Below are 20,176 nucleotides of genomic sequence, written 5' to 3'. Positions count from 1 at the left end.
CTGTTCCATATAGTGTACAGTGGCTCTGTTCCATATAGTGTACAGTGGCTCTGTTCCATATAGTGTACAGTGGCTCTGTTCCATATAGTGTACAGTGGCTCTGTTCCATATAGTGTACAGTGGCTCTGTTCCATATAGTGCACAGTGGCTCTGTTCCATATAGTGTACAGTGGCTCTGTTCCATATAGTGTACAGTGGCTCTGTTCCATATAGTGTACAGTGGCTCTGTTCCATATAGTGTACAGTGGTTCTGTTCCATATAGTGTACAGTGGCTCTGTTCCATATAGTGTACAGTGGCTCTGTTCCATATAGTGTACAGTGGCTCTGTTCCATATAGTGTACAGTGGCTCTGTTCCATATAGTGTACAGTGGCTCTGTTCCATATAGTGTACAGTGGCTCTGTTCCATATAGTGTACAGTGGCTCTGTTCCATATAGTGCACAGTGGCTCTGTTCCATATAGTGTACAGTGGCTCTGTTCCATATAGTGTACAGTGGCTCTGTTCCATATAGTGTACAGTGGCTCTGTTCCATATAGTGTACAGTGGCTCTGTTCCATATAGTGCACAGTGGCTCTGTTCCATATAGTGTACAGTGGCTCTGTTCCATATAGTGTACAGTGGCTCTGTTCCATATAGTGTACAGTGGCTCTGTTCCATATAGTGTACAGTGGCTCTGTTCCATATAGTGTACAGTGGCTCTGTTCCATATAGTGTACAGTGGCTCTGTTCCATATAGTGTACAGTGGTTCTGTTCCATATAGTGTACAGTGGCTCTGTTCCATATAGTGTACAGTGGCTCTGTTCCATATAGTGTACAGTGGCTCTGTTCCATATAGTGTACAGTGGCTCTGTTCCATATAGTGTACAGTGGCTCTGTTCCATATAGTGTACAGTGGCTCTGTTCCATATAGTGCACAGTGGCTCTGTTCCATATAGTGTACAGTGGCTCTGTTCCATATAGTGTACAGTGGCTCTGTTCCATATAGTGTACAGTGGCTCTGTTCCATATAGTGCACAGTGGCTCTGTTCCATATAGTGTACAGTGGCTCTGTTCCATATAGTGCACAGTGGCTCTGTTCCATATAGTGTACAGTGGCTCTGTTCCATATAGTGCACAGTGGCTCTGTTCCATATAGTGTACAGTGGCTCTGTTCCATATAGTGTACAGTGGCTCTGTTCCATATAGTGCACAGTGGCTCTGTTCCATATAGTGCACAGTGGCTCTGTTCCATATAGTGTACAGTGGCTCTGTTCCATATAGTGTACAGTGGTTCTCAAACTTCCCCATAACTCTGAGAGTGTACACAACACACTTTGAGACCCACTAGTGTTTCCACTGAGCCGACATGCACAATATAGCACTCTGACTCCGTTTGACCAGAATGGAACAGAGCCTTCATTTAGCCCAGTTTGGGCGGGAAGCCCTTTTGGTGTAAGCATAAATTATGCTATGCTTTAGCTATAGAAAAATTGCTATTTTTTAAAAATCGAAGAACGACTGACATAGAAACACAGCCTTTTCAGAAAACTGTCAGGATGTAGAAGACATTTTTAGAATCTGATCTCAGGTCAGAGTGGGTTAGTATCATCGGTAACACCTGATCACAACCTAATGGGTAGAGAGTGTATCGGGACGGAACATCCGTCAGATGCATTTCACTTCCCCCGGTTTAGGCCCTCCGTATTTTTCACGCAATCACCTTCAAACACTTTCATTCACGGAGAATGTAAACAGATTAGTAGATTTGTCAACGTCATTTCCTTGAGCGGTATTTCCAGAAATCCAGCTACACTCATACAAACGTAGGTCATCCCAGTGTGCCTGGAGGAAGCAGGATGAGTTATTTACCAACGTAGGTCATCCCAGTGTGCCCGGAGGAAGCAGGATGAGTTATTTACCAACGTAGGTCATCTCAGTGTGCCGGGAGGAAGCAGGATGAGTTATTTCATACAAACGTAGGTCATCCCAGTGTGCCGGGAGGAAGCAGGATGAGTTATTTACCAACGTAGGTCATCCCAGTGTGCCGGGAGGAAGCAGGATGAGTTATTTACCAACGTAGGTCATCCCAGTGTGCCCGGAGGAAGCAGGATGAGTTATTTACCAACGTAGGTCATCCCAGTGTGCCCGGAGGAAGCAGGATGAGTTATTTCCAAAATGGCCGCCTACAGTACAGTATGTGCATATAGCGAGTTTTAGGTCATCAACAGGCAGAAACTCTGCTGCTACATTATGTCCACTCTGGGAGTTCAACGGACACTCGGGAGAGAGAGAGCGTTGAGCAGAAGATGGAAGTTTTGTCACATCGAGAAGGATTTACATTTTACAGGCTCACGGTGAATGTTTAACGTAAACACTATTCTTAGTAAAACGGACCTGAGTTGCAACAGTACTTGGACTTTTTTTTTTTTTTTTTTTTTTTATCTGTTTCACACCAAATGTCTCTCAGAAAAATAACTGTTACACAAACTCAAAACTTTGAACCTGGCATTCCTGTTTTTGGGGCGTGTCATTACGTTGTCAAAAAACTGTCCAAAATATTACATTTTCCTAAGTAAAAAAAAAAGAGTGAAAATATCCAGTCTTCAAGCTTACAGCGTGTCGCGTTGTGAGCTATTCATCGTACACGAACTATATAATGTGTGTGTGCGTGTGTGTGTGTATGTGTGCGCATGCATGAGCACATATGTGGGGGGGGGGGAGTCAACTTTTGTATGTTTTATTTTTATTTTATTTTATTTTTTGTAAAATGAATGCCCTACTACAGTACTTCATCACACAAGAGTGTCGCACAAATCATAGTCAAAAGGTTTCTCGGTGGCAGCGGTCCAAATGGACCCTTATGGGTCTGTAACTCTGAGAGTGTACAAATGGTTCACTCTGTACACTCCCAGAGTTAAATAAACCTTGACGGTTTTAAAGTGCAGAATGCATTTCCAGTATTTAGAACGGATTTCAACGGTGGCGACATCTTGGGGGGTTTTTCAGCTATCGGCCCACTTTTTTTAATTTCAAGGATTCAGGTTTTGGGCCACGGACCTTCCATTTGATACAATTTGATCTCGTTTTTGATCAAAACAAGCTATATTCAATCGATGATCGATCGTGTTTACAAAATGTATTTTCCTTGGTGAAAGAAAATACGATCGTCCCCAGCATTTGTTTACATCGTGGAGGTGGCGGGAGAATTAAATAATGAATTAATACCTGACAGTCAATGTGTTAATTTAACTCCAGTAACCAGCACAGTTTGGACCCCCTGGTGGTCCCCAGGGCCCCACGTTGAGAACCGCTCTGCTATTGTCTTGTGTTGACCTCTCACCTCTCACACTGTGACCTTCGACCCCTGTGATGACCTCCATACATGCATAATGTCACCTGACCGACCGCCTCGCGTCACTCGAAAGCCTATACGGGTTGTGCGAGGACGCGCTGTGATTGGTCCAGTAGCCACTTTGAGTGGTAGTCGAGTCGGGGGAAAACGCTCTCGCCAGAACACGATTTACTGTTCTGTGTCTTATCGGGTCGCACCTCCAACGACCCTGAGTCGGCTCAATGGAGCCTCCAACGACACTGAGTCGGCTCAATGGAGCCTCCAACGACCCTGAGTCGGCTCAATGGAGCCAGTTGCCGTTCCACAAGGCAACTCGCTCGCTTTAGCTCGCCCGGTTGTCTCTCACGTGACACAAGTTGGCTTGAGACGGCGGGCCTCCGTTGCGGTCTAATCAAGGGGCCAGTGAGGCGCTCCAACGTTGAAGCACTGGGCCCTAGTGGTAAGAGGAAGGACTGCAGGTGGACCCGTGGATTCATGACCGGGAAACCCCGTGCAGCTGGGCTTTGACATTGAGTGCTCGGTTGCACTTCCGCATTTGGGCACCAAAATTTGGTGCCCAAATCGAAAAAAGGCGGAAGTAGACGGTCCTTCCGGGTGCTTCAAAACGCCACTGAGCAACTTCCACTGACATGAATAACAGAGGGGGCGGAGCTTCGCGCCAGATCAGTCTCTATCCTTTGAATACTCTATGGGTCTAATCCATAGAGTAATATATTTAGGTCTAGTCCACAGTTGTTGAAGGTCGACAGGCACTTCCGCGTTGGCCACGGAAGCGGGCGTGGTGGTTATAAGCACAACCCGTGTAGGATTTAGAATGTTGCGACTGTCCGTCCGACTCCAACCACACATGTAGACAGTGTTTTATTGATGCCATGCAATATAATCATTTAATAGTGTCATAATTATTAATAATGGAACAATGTGTCTGGAATATAAATATAATAATTATGTTGTCTCTGCGTCACTACTGCCTATGTGCCGTGTGTGTGTGTGTGTGTGTAAGGGTGTGTGTGTGTGTGTGTTTGTGTGTGTGTGTGTGTGTGTGTGTGTGTGTGTGTGTGTGTGTGTGTGTGTGTGTGTGCGTGCGTACTTGCGCGCGGGTGCGCGTGTGTACTTTATTATTATTATTATACGTGTGAGGGCCACGCCCCCACAAGTATAATAGCATATGACATGTGGCTAATGTCTTAAAATGTGTGGGCGGATCACCCGGTCCCTTTGACTCAGACATACAGTACGTACAGTAACACATAAACATGTCCTACTGTATGTCACTATGACTGTATGAAAGCCTGGGTATCGAGCCTACTATGATGACTGAGACACTGTGAGAGTCGTACGGTGGATCGGATGATTAACACTCTCCCATGCACAGTAATGAGAGAAAAACAACACATAATGTTGCAGTTTATTAATGTTACACAGTCGGGGACCGCAGTATAGTGTGTGGAAGATCCATACATGGTAGTGGTGATCCTTGGAGCATGAAGATCCATACATGGTAGTGGTGATCCTTGGAGCATGAAGATCCATACATGGTAGTGGTGATCCTTGGAGCATGAAGATCCATACATGGTAGTGATGATCCTGTGGAGCATGAAGATCCATACATGGTAGTGGTGATCCTTGGAGCATGAAGATCCATACATGGTAGTGATGATCCTGTGGAGCATGAAGATCCATACATGGTAGTGGTGATCCTTGGAGCATGAAGATCCATACATGGTAGTGGTGATCCTGTGGAGCATGAAGATCCATACATGGTAGTGGTGATCCTTGGAGCATGAAGATCCATACATGGTAGTGGTGATCCTGTGGAGCATGAAGATCCATACATGGTAGTGGTGATCCTGTGGAGCATGAAGATCCATACATGGTAGTGATGATCCTGTGGAGCATGAAGATCCATACATGGTAGTGGTGATCCTGTGGAGCATGAAGATCCATACATGGTAGTGGTGATCCTTGGAGCATGAAGATCCATACATGGTAGTGGTGATCCTGTGGAGCATGAAGATCCATACATGGTAGTGGTGATCCTTGGAGCATGAAGATCCATACATGGTAGTGGTGATCCTGTGGAGCATGAAGATCCATACATGGTAGTGGTGATCCTTGGAGCATGAAGATCCATACATGGTAGTGGTGATCCTGTGGAGCATGAAGATCCATACATGGTAGTGGTGATCCTTGGAGCATGCACACAAACACCATCCATCCATCTTCAAACCAATTTATCCGGAGTCGGGTCGCGGGGGCAACAGCTCCAGCACAGAGCTCCAGACTTCGCTCTCCAGAGCAACATTGTCGTAACTTCATCCTGGGGGATCCTGAGGCGTCGTAACTTCATCCTGGGGGATCCTGAGGCGTTCCAACTATAAGGCCAGTTTGGAGATGTAATCCCTCTCATCTGATCCTTGGTCTGCCGGCGGGTCTCGTCCCAGTGGGACGTTTCAACGAGGACCTCCCTATAGGGAGATGCTCGGGACGCATCCTTACTGGACCTAACCACCTAAGCTACAGCACCAGAGAACCACATCCTTACTGGACCGAACCACCTAACCACCTAAGCTACAGCACCAGAGAACCACATCCTTACTGGACCTAACCACCTAAGCTACAGCACCAGAGAACCACATCCTTACTGGACCGAACCACCTAACCACCTAAGCTACAGCACCAGAGAACCACATCCTTACTGGACCGAACCACCTAACCACCTAAGCTACAGCACCAGAGAACCACATCCTTACTGGACCGAACCACCTAACCACCTAAGCTACAGCACCAGAGAAGAATATTGGAGGTGAGTTGTGGCTCGTTATGAAGGTCATTCAATGTCAAATATACATCTTGGTCAGGTGAGAAAGATGTATTGACATTGAAACATTGTCATGATATTGTGATGTCACTATATCACTTTTTTCTTCATTGCCACGTTTGACTGTCAAGGTTTCAGCCTCCAGGAAGAACCACTAAATACAAAGGGAAAACATCATTGCACATAACAACCACGCCAAGGGGTCTAATGAAGTACTGTCACCTCATAAACACATGACAAACTGGGGGAAAAAATACAAAAATCACGCCACTGTGTCAGATTAATTTATTTTCCTTTCTGGCAACAGTAAAAACGGAAATATAGGTCTTAAATGTAACTAGTAATGCCATTGTTTTTGGAAAAAGTAACTAGCTAACGGATACTCTAATTGCAAACTAACTCATTAGGTTACTCCGTTACCCCAGAATGTATTCCCGTTGTTTATAACACTGTACCCCCAACACTGATGATGACCACGGATTATGCTGAAAAAGTGCACATGAAAAACGTATTTCACAATTCGGGTAGGTTGCCATTTTCAGCCAATCGGCTAGGAGAGAGTACCACTATATTAGATTCGAATAGACCCTAACGGGTCTATTTAGTTGAATTTGTACGCTCTCAGTGATACAAATGCATTCTGGATTTTCGGTGGTGAGGTGACCACCGCTCCGGTGGTGAGGTGACCACCGGAGCTGCAATAACGTTGAGCGGTGGTGAGTAAAAAAAGAGAGAAGGTCTGGGGCTCGTAACGTCATGTTGTAGTTCGGTGGTCACCTCACCACCGAAAATCCAGACTATGAATGAGCCTTTATAGTCTCACAAGGCAGACTGTTGCCTCCCACCATTTCCAATAGTGTCGCAGTCCCAAACCCCCGCCCCCTTTCAGAACGACGAGGTCACCAGAAGAGAATTTCCCATCATCTTTTTTCCCATAGACGTTTCAAAAAGTATGTATATTTAAAGACCTGTAAGCCTCGGACAAAGCCAACTCAGCAGGTGACAACTCGTGACAATAAACAATGTTTATTGTTTATGGCCGGACAAATAATTTAAATTAGAATGTTGTACCCTGCCCTTTTTTCTTCTTTCTAATTATTTGTTCGGCCCAATTGTTTTTTTTGTCCATGGCCCTAGTGGGCCCAAGAGCCAGAGGGACCCCCGAGCCTCAGCTTGGTTGCATGGCCACACTGACCTGGACTTACTACACTGGAGCCTGGAGGTGACTATCACTGACCTGGACTTACTACACTGGAGCCTGGAGGTGACTATCACTGACCTGGACTTACTACACTGGAGCCTGGAGGTGACTATCACTGACCTGGACTTACTACACTGGAGCCTGGAGGTGACTATCACTGACCTGGACTTACTACACTGGAGCCTGGAGGTGACTATCACTGACCTGGACTTACTACACCAGAGCCTGGAGGTGACTATCACTGACCTGGACTTACTACACTGGAGCCTGGAGGTGACTATCACTGACCTGGACTTACTACACTGGAGCCTGGAGGTGACTATCACTGACCTGGACTTACTACACTGGAGCCTGGAGGTGACTATCACTGACCTGGACTTACTACACTGGAGCCTGGAGGTGACTATCACTGACCTGGACTTACTACACTGGAGCCTGGAGGTGACTATCACTGACCTGGACTTACTACACTGGAGCCTGGAGGTGACTATCACTGACCTGGACTTACTACACTGGAGCCTGGAGGTGACTATCACTGACCTGGACTTACTACACTGGAGCCTGGAGGTGACTATCACTGTCGCGTTATTATGTCCCACCAACGTTCTAGGAAAGCCCTGCTGTGATTGGCCAGTAGTCGTTGTGATTGACAGTTCTCGTTTTTGCGACCAGTCATTACTCCTACAACTACAACCTATGTCCTACATACAACCTACTGACCCATGTCTAACCAATGACTAGTCTAAACTAAGTATGCACCCCCCTAAACCTTAACCCATGTCTAACCAATGACTAGTCTAAACTAAGTATGCACCCCCCTAAACCTAACCTTAACCCATGTCTAACCAATGACTAGTCTAAACTAAGTATGCACCCCCTAAACCTAACCTTAACCCATGTCTAACCAATGACTAGTCTAAACTAAGTATGCACCCCCCTAAACCTTAACCCATGTCTAACCAATGACTAGTCTAAACTAAGTATGCACCCCCCTAAACCTAACCTTAACCCATGTCTAACCAATGACTAGTCTAAACTAAGTATGCACCCCCCTAAACCTAACCTTAACCCATGTCTAACCAATGACTAGTCTAAACTAAGTATGCACCCCCCTAAACCTAACCTTAACCCATGTCTAACCAATGACTAGTCTAAACTAAGTATGCACCCCCCTAAACCTAACCTTAACCCATGTCTAACCAATGGCTAGTCTAAACTATAAGTATGCACCCCCCTAAACCTAACCTTAACCCATGTCTAACCAATGACTAGTCTAAACTATAAGTATGCACCCCCTAAACCTAACCTTAACCCATGTCTAACCAATGACTAGTCTAAACTAAGTATGCACTCCCCTAAACCTAACCTTAACCTATGTCTAACCAATGGCTAGTCTAAACTAAGTATGCACCCCCTAAACCTAACCTTAACCCATGTCTAACCAATGACTAGTCTAAACTATAAGTATGCACCCCCTAAACCTAACCTTAACCCATGTCTAACCAATGACTAGTCTAAACTAAGTATGCACTCCCCTAAACCTAACCTTAACCCATGTCTAACCAATGACTAGTCTAAACTAAGTATGCACTCCCCTAAACCTAACCTTAACCCATGTCTAACCAATGACTATAGTCTAAACTAAGTATGCACCCCCCTAAACCTAACCTTAACCCATGTCTAACCAATGACTAGTCTAAACTAAGTATGCACCCCCCTAAACCTAACCCGAACGGCCTAACCTCAGTAAAACTATGCCTTCCCGGGAGCCAATCAGACACATGGTGAGGCGGGTCTAACCTAGGACCTTGGTGGGATTCACAATCACGCATCACTGTCATCCATCCATGGTGTCACTGCTTCTCAGACTGTGGTATGACCTCATGCAATGGGGGGGGGGGGGGGGGGGGGGGGGATTCTCTGCCTGTACGCAAGCCAATCATCGGGGAGAACGAGCCACACGGGGAGGGGCTTACCGTAGGCCTACTGCAGAGAGAGAGAGAGAGAGAGAGAGATCGACTAAACATTGTGGGGGGGGGGGGTGCTGAAAAACAGGTGCTGAAAGGAGGGAAACTAAAAAGGCTCCCATTAAAACACATGTATGCTAAAGTTAGCCGCGGAGAGAACTGAAGCAAAGTGAAGCAAGAAGAAGAAAGAGAAAAGAGAAGAAAGGAAGAAAGAGAGAAGAAAGAAAAAAGAGGAGGAGAGAGAGAGAGAGAGAGAGAGAGAGAGAAGAAAGGAAAAGGAGAGAGAGAGAGAGAGAGAGAGCATGCCACAGAACTTGGTGCTGGAGGGCGGGCCTCCCTGGGGCTTCAGATTGACAGGTGGAGCAGACCACAGCCAACCAATCAGCATCAGTCGAGTAAGTGTTTGATAGCTGCAGGGTGCAACACTTCATTAAACCACTTAAACTCTTTTGGGTTTAAGTTGTTATACTATTTGATTATATTTTTTAAAGAATGGAGACTTTAACTAATAACTAATATTTATTCATAACCAATCCCTATTTTGGTCATTACATTAAATCATTATTGGCATAAAATTGTGAAATAGCCGATACAGTGTTGAGTTTGTACATGATCTGCTAGCTACACCTCGGAAAAGTAATTGATATACAATTATCGTTATGAATATGATGGATAATTGCAGCCCTACTTGTTGTTGTGATGTTTTTATTTAGAGGGGAGCTCGGGAGAAGGAAGAGATCAAAGAGAAGGGGAGGGGGGGGGGGGGGGAGGGGGTTAGGGTATCCGGGGTGTCAAATACTTCAGCAGTGATATCAGCGTGCTACTGATAGAGACCTAGAGTGGCCACACACACACACACACACACACACACACACACACACACATGGCTGGACATGACACAGACAGGCCTGTTTTTAGAAGCAGACGTAGCAGCAACGCCAAGTCTCAGGTTTTCTCCAGAACATGTATGACACTGATTTACTACAACACAATGTCGGAGTCCGACTAGTAGACCTAATGGTTCTAGTAGTAGGCCTAATGGTTCTAGTTCTACCCCTGATATGTCATTCAGGGGTAGGGTAGGCTATCTCTTCATGTGTTACGGTATTTATATGTCCGTCCGTGGGACAAATGGAAGAATTGCATGGTGATCACCATAGACATAGCTGATCTACAAGCTCTCAACGCGTCGCGCTGTGACGCGTTGAGAGCTTGTAGATCCGCTATTTTTGTTCAAAAGTGCCCTCTTATATATGAGATTTCAGCCCCTGCCTCTCTAACACGTCCCTGAGAGTAGACAACAAGGCAAGCTTTCCCCATATTCCTTCATTGTGAAGCATAGCGGTGTAGGCCAATCAGAGGCACAATGTAAACGTTTGTTTCCTCATGCCAATAACACTCCTTTGGACTGATAAGTCCCGGAAAAGACGCACTGTTATTGGCCAGTACTAGTCACTTTGAGTGGCAGCGACGCAGCATGCCTTCCGCTTGACTTCCGCTTGACTTCTGCCTATACGCTGGCTCAGAGCCTTAGATATAGACAGAGTTACGCAAACTGCGTTCACTTCATGGGGCCAGTCCAATGGCGGCTCTCCTATATAGACTACGCATTGAGCATGGGGACAACCAACTGGGCCAAGTCCTGGACCGGAAGTAGGCAGAAATGCATTGGACTCGGGCAACAGCCCAGCTTTAATGATCTTAAATCCCTTTATTTTAGTGTGTGTTTTGTAGTAATAGTACAACATAAACATTAAAGACAATTTAGTTGTTGCTGTACAATACTTTAAAACAGTTGTCATGTTGCACAGATGCTTAACCCATTCTGACCGGGCACCCATTTTGGTGTTGGCATCATGTTATGCTTTAGCTATTGAAAAATAGCAGATCTACAAGCTCATATCGCGCCACCGAGTGGCGCGATACGAGCTTGTAGGTCTGCTATTTTTGAAAAATCGAAGAGCGACTGACATTTTTAGAATCTGATCTCAGGTCAGAATGGGTTCATCAGACCCAGTGTTTGTCCGGCGGAAACCTCGTATGAATCTGATCTCAGGTCAGAATGGGTTAAAATAGCTCTTATTTGCGCCGCCCTCGTTGAAAACAATGTATTTCCAACTCCAGCTTGTCTCAGTTCAGGCAGCATGAACAGCGCTCGAGCGCTCGGTTTCTGCTCCTCTATATCTAACTCTATTAGATGGCTCTGGTCTGGCTGGAGAACTGCAGCGGCCAATGACGTGAGGCATCTGTTCATTTAATATCTATTCTATGGTGATGGCCGCTGCCTATAGGTCTTTGCTTCGTCCTCTCCTCATATAGGTGACACCTGGAACTAAGGCCTCATTGGCCAACCTGTACCCCGGTGATGTCATCCTGGCCATCGGGGGCGTGGTCACTGAGGTCATGACCTTGGAGGAGGCCCAACAGGTCATCACGAGCTGCACGGACCAGCTGTGTCTGAAGATACAACGGTACCTGTCTGTCTGTCTGTCTGTCTGTCTGTTTGTGTTATATATCTGTCTGTCTGTCTGTCTCTCTCTGTCTGTGTTATATCTGTCTGTCTGTCTGTCTGTCTGTCTGTTTGTGTTATATATCTGTCTGTCTGTCTGTCTCTCTCTGTCTGTGTTATATCTGTCTGTCTGTCTGTCTGTCTGTCTGTCTGTCTGTCTGTCTGTCTGTCTGTCTGTGTTATATATCTGTCTGTCTGTCTCTGTCTGTGTTATATCTGTCTGCCTGCGAGGTGCATGTTTTTGGTCCGACAGTCATGAGTCCTACCCAAAACCCAACCCTAAACCTAACATCACAGGAAGCCACGGGTTAGTTTTAACCTGCCACGCATGTCAGGTTAGTTGTAAGGTGTAAGTGACAGTGCATGTCGGGTTAGTTGTAAGGTGTAAGTGGCAGACAGTGCATGTCAGGTTAGTTGTAAGGTGTAAGTGGCAGACAGTGCATGTCAGGTTAGTTGTAAGGTGTAAGTGGCAGACAGTGCATGTCAGGTTAGTTGTAAGGTGTAAGTGGCAGACAGTGCATGTCGGGTTAGTTGTAAGGTGTAAGTGGCAGACAGTGCATGTCAGGTTAGTTGTAAGGTGTAAGTGGCAGACAGTGCATGTCGGGTTAGTTGTAAGGTGTAAGTGGCAGACAGTGCATGTCGGGTTAGTTGTAAGGTGTAAGTGGCAGACAGTGCATGTCAGGTTAGTTGTAAGGTGTAAGTGGCAGACAGTGCATGTCAGGTTAGTTGTAAGGTGTAAGTGGCAGACAGTGCATGTCAGGTTAGTTGTAAGGTGTAAGTGGCAGACAGTGCATGTCAGGTTAGTTGTAAGGTGTAAGTGGCAGTGCATGTCAGGTTAGTTGTAAGGTGTAAGTGGCAGTGCATGTCAGGAGCGAAGCTGTTGTCAGACTAATGCCTGTCTGGACTGTTAGTATACAGTATGTCTAACCAACGTATGCACCCCCTGCCTGCGTGTCTGCCTGCCTGTCCGTCCCACCATCCGTCTGTCTGTCTAATCTGTGTGTGTGTGTGTGTGTGTGTGTGTGTGTGTGTGTGTGTGTGTGTGTGTGTGTGTGTGTGTGTTTCTCTGTGTGTGTGTGTGTGTGTGTGTGTGTGTGTGTGTGTGTGTGTGTGTGTGTGTGTGTGTGTTTCTCTGTGTGTGTGTGTGTGTGTGTGTGTGTGTGTGTGTGTGTGTGTGTGTGTGTGTGTGTGTGTGTGTGTGTGTGTGTGTGTGTGTGTGTGTGTGTGTGTGTGTGTGTGTGTGTGTGTGTGTGTGTGTGTGTGTGTGTGTGTGTTTTCCAGGCCACTGACAACACTATGGTCTCCTCAGATGGAACCGTTCAGCCTCAATTTACAGACTGCACAGCAGCAGGTACACAGACACACACACACACACACACGCACACGCACACACGTGATGTCTCTTTTCTTACAGGGCTCCGTGGATTATTTCCTTATTTTCCTAACGTAGCACGAAATGAGTTGCGATTGCTACACGTACACACACACACACACAGACACACACACACACACACACACACACACACACACACACACACACACACACACACTTTGATTGACACGTGTCTCTGTCATAATGTGGATGATTGACATGTGTCTGTCATAATGTGAATGATTGACATGTGTCTGTCCAGGACCTCGGCCACTTTGAGCACAAGTTTAACGTCAGGCCACGCCCCTTTGGAGGCCCCGCCCCCGTGGTCACCACGGAAACCATCGACGACAACAACAACAGTGAGTGACGCCACCTCTAAATGAGACGTTTTGCATCATTCATCGAGGTCTTACGCCACCTCTAAATGAGACGTTTTGCATCATTCATCGAGGTCTTACGCCACCTCTAAATGAGACGTTTTGCATCATTCATCGAGGTCTTACGCCACCTCTAAATGAGACGTTTTGCATCATTCATCGAGGTCTTACAACACCTCTAAATGAGACGTTTTGCATCATTCATCGAGGTCTTACAACACCTCTAAATGAGACGTTTTGCATCATTCATCGAGGTCTTACGCCACCTCTAAATGAGACGTTTTGCATCATTCATCGAGGTCTTACGCCACCTCTAAATGAGACGTTTTGCATCATTCATCGAGGTCTTACAACACCTCTAAATGAGACGTTTTGCATCATTCATCGAGGTCTTACGCCACCTCTAAATGAGACGTTTTGCATCATTCATCAAGGTCTCTCTTACCTGGGCTGTCGGGATTTCGCAGGTGGGCCCCAAAATAATTGGCAAAACATATTAATTAAAAACTAAATGTGTACAAAGCATTGGTATTTTTTCTTTCAAACTTATTTTATTTTATTTTGTGATAACCAATAAATAGGAGTTTAAATGTTAGTTCCATTGATCCAAGTCAGAACACAATGGATTGATTGATCATGAGAATGCACATGGTGCACCATGACGTCCAATAGGCATGTAACGATATATTGTATATCGATATTAATCCCGACGATATGAATCGATTCATTGAAATAAAAAAATCGATAAAAAAATAATAATACTTTTTTCATTTTTCTCAGGGGGAAGATAAATTATATAAAATTTTAAAAAACTGTAATATAAATTATATAAAATTTCAAAAATGGTAATTTTTCTTTAAAATATAAATATATTTTTAGTGAAAAATCGTATCGTGAACCTCATATCTTGATACGAATCGTATCGTGAGTTGAGTGAATCGTTACATGCCTACCGTCCAACCATTAGTTACACATATGTCAGAGCTTGTATCGGTTTGTATCATTGTTGTCTCCACCAGGCCGAAGGCATGTGGGGACTCCACCAGGCCGAAGGCATGTGGGGAGAGTATGTTTTGCACTCCGTCCGTGTGTCCGTCCGTGTGTCCGGCCGTCCGTCCGTCCGTGTGTCCGTGAGCAGCTAATCTCGGCCACCGTTAACCCGGTCGATGCCAAATTTTGCACACACACTCCCTGGATGCCAACGATGAACCTCTGCCCCAAACTTTCCAGAACGGCCTGTTATAGCGCCACCAGGAGGCCGCTTTGTACAAAACAAGTTTTTGCACAGTACACCTACAGATTTTGTCCAAACATCACGCGAATTGGTACACAGTCTCTCTAGAGCCATTCAACGAAACCGGTCTTTCAGATTTCTCACACTCCATCCTGATTGGTTAAGATTGGCTTCCAAAGTTCACAGGAGTGCTCAGTTTCAAACAAAATGCTGCAAATCATGAACACATCGCGTGATTTCCGTGAAATTGTGCACCCACATTCCCACTAGGCCCAGGACGAAATGCCACATGAACAATTTCAACTCAGACTCAAGGTGGCGCTATAACTGGCCGAAAAGTGTTTTTACCTCTAACTGCACGGATCTGTGGATAACTTTGTATGCCAACTCCCTAGAGGCCAAGGAAAAACCTTTGCCTGGAATTTTTCACATCTGCTCTTTATAGCGCCACCAGGAGGCCGACATATGTAAAACACATTTTCTATTATTACTCCTTCAGATTTTATCCAAATTTCACGCAAATCGGTATACACTATCTCCATAGTCATGTGATCAACACGGAGCGGCACCATTTCCCATCTTCCATCCTGATTGGCTAAGATTGGCTTCCAAAGCTCACACGATTCGTCCATTTCGAAAAAAGGCCACAAATCACAAACACAGTGTGCAATTTCCGTTCAATTATACACACACATTTTCACTAGGCCGAGGACGACATGCCACAATTTTTTCCTCAAAATCAGCCTCACGGTGGCGCTATAACAGGCCAATTCCTGTTTTTAGCTATAACTGCATCGATCTGTATACAACTTATGTATGCACACATGGAAAAACATTGTACCTGCATCCCTCCAACACGAACCTCCGGCCCAAATCTTCCTCAACAGCCTGTTATAGCGCCACCATGAGGCCACAACCTGACCTGCCCTGGTGGAGACCTGTGCCGATTGGCACTTTGTCTAGTTGTTGCTGATGTTGCTGTTGATGTTATTATTGACGTTGTTGTTGTTCATTCCAGGTGTCAGCCGTCCCGTCACTCGGACTGTTGTTGCCCCGGTAACCAAACCCCAGCCTCCCGTTGCTCACCTACAGAAGCTGCCCCTCTGTGACCTCTGTGGCAAAGCAGTCATGTGAGTAACCCTGACCCTGATAAGTTCTGTCACTCTGGGGCTGTCACCTCGTTCACTGATTGGTCTAGAAGTTGGGTGGGCGGTCCCCTTGGCTTTGCATGGCACGGGGGTTTTGCATCTGAACCAGAGGGAGGACGGTGACATCACCGCGAGTATGATGACCTCGACTCTTTATCACCTTTAGGTGATACCTTATCACTTATCACCTAAAACTGGAGTATGTATGAGCCTCTGTTGGAAAGAAATCAATTCAATTCAAAGGAGCTTTATTGGTATGAATGAGACAATATACGTTTACATTGCCAAAGCAAGTGACAAAATACAATAAAAACTGTTCAAAATGGGGAAAGTATATACAGTTGGAGGAGGTACAGCATTATGTAAACAGAGCTATATGTCACATTGCATCGTTATATACATGTTATACTACATACAGGAATCATGTGAGAACTCTTACTTTACTAAAGTCACACTTTAAAATACTTTACTCACACTTTTGCACTGCGAGGCGTTTGGGAACCCTTGGCCCAAGGGCCTATGCTAGGCCATCTCCTTTTTTCCATCTACAGCTGCCCACCCACCGGTTAACGAGGTTGTAAGTCACATTCCGAACGTATCTGCAGTGCTTGGTGCCAGAGTGACAGTTCTCAGCACCACCTCCTAAATTAATCTCATGACTCAGAAGCATATCATTCCTAGGGGGATAATTAAATGGATAAAAGGTAATGGTCTCTTTTAGAGCGACCATTAGCCGTGGCCTGGCACCACTGGTTTTCAACCGTGGGTTTGGGGAACACCAGGCAGTCCAAATGGACCCTTTACTACGGGGTCTGTGATTATTGGGGTTTTCAGAACAATTATGACAAGGACATGAGAGAATGAAATGAAAAAAAAAATACAGACAGCACCGAAGTCTGACGTCACTTTCAGCAGAGGGTGCCAGTACACAGGTTAATGTATTTTTTTATTTGCATTGAAATCACCATAGGGTGATTTTAGGTCGCTTCATATAAGAACTGTGTTTGAAAGATAAACCGATCATCCCGGCCTTTCTGTCAGGGGGGTGGCTGTGCGTCGTTGACTCGTTAATGATGTCCATTCATATTTGATACAGCCAGTTTCTGGAGAAAATGTAATTACTTTGGCCGCAAAAGCCTTGAAACTACATATGACAGCAATGTCGCTGCTAATATACGTCACGCCCAGCTATCAACACATTGTGTTCCTGAGATTCCTCGTTGACGTAAGCTCAGCTGGCGGTGAATCGAATTTTTTTTAAACGTAATTAACAGTTTAAGTTTCTGTTGTGCGACGGGCAGTTGCAACCACCCGCCTACCCGGAAATGTAGTCTCTGGGTTGTTTGACTCGTTTCTAGCACTTATTGTGTTACTCTTTGGGTATATTTGTACATTTCCACCTTCAGTCGATGCTTCATATCCATATGAGTGAAAAGGCTGGGGTGATCGGTTTATTTTTCAAACACCGTTCGAGATCTAAAATCTCCCTATGGCGATTTTCAATGCAAATAAAAAGTACACAAACCTGTGGACTGGCGCCCTCTACTGACAGTGACATCAGGACTTTGGTTCTCTATAAAACAGACCTTAGACTCTCCAGATAGACTACATTATAGCATGATACTATTACTAACACATTGAGCATTGAGTATGATAGTGAAATGCAGACGTACCATTAACCAATTGGTTAAAATTTGGTTTGTCTCCCACTGCGCCCCCTTGCGCTGGAAAAACAGTCACTGTAACATATCGTTGCTGTCGGGCAGAAACTTCTCATCTCCATATTTTAACTTTTTTGTGTTTTTGTAAATGAACGCCCTACTTGATCAAACTACAGCGTCACACAAGCATCAAAAGTAGCAGATCCTGGCCCAGGCCGTAGCGTAACGGTCTGGGCACCGGACTGGTAATCCAGTCGCAGTGTGCCGCGGGTTCGACTCCCGGACCCGACACGGCCTTTACTGCATGTCATCCCCCCATCTCTCTCCCGTTTCCTGTCAGCCTACTGTCTGTCCCTTCAAAAATCAATAGAGCAGAAAAAAAAAGTAGCAGATCCACAAGCTCGAAACATGACGCTAAGCGATGGGTTTTAAGTCCTGACAAGTAGGCAAATAAACAAGTCCTGACAAGTAGGCAAATAAACAAGTCCTGACAAGTAGGCAAACTCTCCAACAGTTTTGGTTTCCACCTGACAGACAATATATTATATTTCTTTCTGGCAGAGGTGTGGTGGTGCGTGCACTGCAGGGAGGTAAACATATTAATACATGTTTCCTTCTGTGCAGAGGTGCGGTGGTGCGTGCAGGGAGGTAAACATATTAATGCATGTTTCCTTCTGTGCAGAGGTGCGTGCACTGCAGGGAGGTAAACATATTAATACATGTTTCCTTCTGTGCAGAGGAGCGGTGGTGCGTGCAGGGAGGTAAACATATTAATACATGTTTCCTTCTGTGCAGAGGAGCGGTGGTGCGTGCAGGGAGGTAAACATATTAATACATGTTTCCTTCTGTGCAGAGGAGCGGTGGTGCGTGCAGGGAGGTAAACATATCAATACATGTTTCCTTCTGTGCAGAGGAGCGGTGGTGCGTGCAGGGGAGAAGTGGCGTCACCCAGGCTGTTTCAGGTGCGTGGTGTGTGGCCAGGAGCTGAAACACCAGGGATACTACCTGATCGAAGGGCAGCTGTACTGCCAGCAGCACGCCGCAGACGCCGTCGCCATGCAGGCCCGGGGGGAATGAGACCCGGGTGTCATACATATGTTCATATATGTGGACAAAATCAAAGTGTGTGTCCGTGGCAAGACTCTGTCTGGTCCGTGCCAAATGTTTAGATTTTCTTTTTTTTACACACATTATAATGTTCTTATTTTGATCACAAGACCTAATTATTGAATGTCAAGTCTCCAGGTTTTGTTCTGAATATGTATGACACCGATTTACTACACATTAGGAGTCCAACTGGTACTGATTCACTACGACACTGTGGTACATTAGGAGTCCAACTGGTACTGATTCACTACGACACTGTGGTACATTAGGAGTCCAACTGGTACTGATTCACTACGACACTGTGGTACATTAGGAGTCCAACTGGTACTGATTCACTACGACACTGTGGTACATTAGGAGTCCAACTGGTACCGATTTACTACGACACTGTGGCACATTATAGGAGTCCAACTGGTACTGATTTACTACGACACTGTAGCACATTATAGGAGTCCAACTGGTATTGATTCACTACGACACTGTGGCACATTAGGAGTCCAACTGGTACTGATTCACTACGACACTGTGGCACATTATAGGAGTCCAACTGGTACTGATTCACTACGACACTGTGGCACATTATAGGAGTCCAACTGGTACTGATTCACTACGACACTGTGGCACATTATAGGAGTCCAACTGGTACTGATTCACTACGACACTGTGGCACATTAGGAGTCCAACTGGTACTGATTCACTACGACACTGTGGCACATTATAGGAGTCCAACTGGTACTGATTCACTACGACACTGTGGCACATTATAGGAGTCCAACTGGTACTGATTCACTACGACACTGTGGCACATTATAGGAGTCCAACTGGTACTGATTCACTACGACACTGTGGTACATTAGGAGTCCAACTGGTACTGATTCACTACGACACTGTGGCACATTAGGAGTCCAACTGGTACTGATTTACTACGACACTGTGGTACATTATAGGAGTCCAACTGGTACTGATTCACTACGACACTGTGGCACATTATAGGAGTCCAACTGGTACTGATTCACTACGACACTGTGGCACATTATAGGAGTCCAACTGGTACTGATTCACTACGACACTATGGCACATTATAGGAGTCCAACTGGTACTGATTCACTACGACACTGTGGCACATTATAGGAGTCCAACTGGTACTGATTTACTACGACACTGTGGCACATTATAGGAGTCCAACTGGTATTGATTCACTACGACACTGTGGCACATTATAGGAGTCCAACTGGTACTGATTCACTACGACACTGTGGCACATTATAGGAGTCCAACTGGTACTGATTCACTACGACACTATGGTACATTAGGAGTCCAACTGGTACTGATTCACTACGACACTATGGTACATTAGGAGTCCAACTGGTACTGATTCACTACGACACTATGGTACATTAGGAGTCCAACTGGTACTGATTCACTACGACACTATGGTACAT

At 45.5% G+C, this 20,176-nt stretch overlaps 2 protein-coding genes across 2 annotated transcripts in view; both read left to right on the top strand.

Annotated features, from left to right (window-relative positions):
* The window catches only part of LOC310873805 (uncharacterized protein), a 62,574-nt gene extending 58,333 nt beyond the window's left edge, over positions 1-4,241 (top strand). The window contains exon 28 of the mRNA XM_083786356.1: positions 1,838-4,241. The gene's annotated coding sequence lies outside the window, so the exon portion shown is untranslated. The remainder of the gene's footprint in view (positions 1-1,837) is intronic.
* Positions 4,242-9,400: 5,159 nt separating this feature from the next.
* On the top strand, positions 9,401-18,969 carry LOC310873540 (PDZ and LIM domain protein 3-like). Its single transcript, XM_083785989.1, has 6 exons — positions 9,401-9,718; positions 11,643-11,794; positions 13,114-13,183; positions 13,467-13,566; positions 15,837-15,948; positions 18,539-18,969. Exons 1-6 carry the CDS (start codon positions 9,626-9,628, stop codon positions 18,702-18,704), a joined length of 693 nt encoding a protein of 230 aa, XP_083642115.1. The 5' UTR covers positions 9,401-9,625; the 3' UTR covers positions 18,705-18,969.
* Positions 18,970-20,176: the final 1,207 nt, after the last annotated feature.

The sequence above is a fragment of the Protomyctophum parallelum genome, assembly GCF_964188405.1.
Source record: "Protomyctophum parallelum genome assembly, chromosome: 16".
Taxonomy (NCBI): domain Eukaryota; kingdom Metazoa; phylum Chordata; class Actinopteri; order Myctophiformes; family Myctophidae; genus Protomyctophum; species Protomyctophum parallelum.
This window is presented reverse-complemented; position numbering and strand designations above follow the sequence as displayed.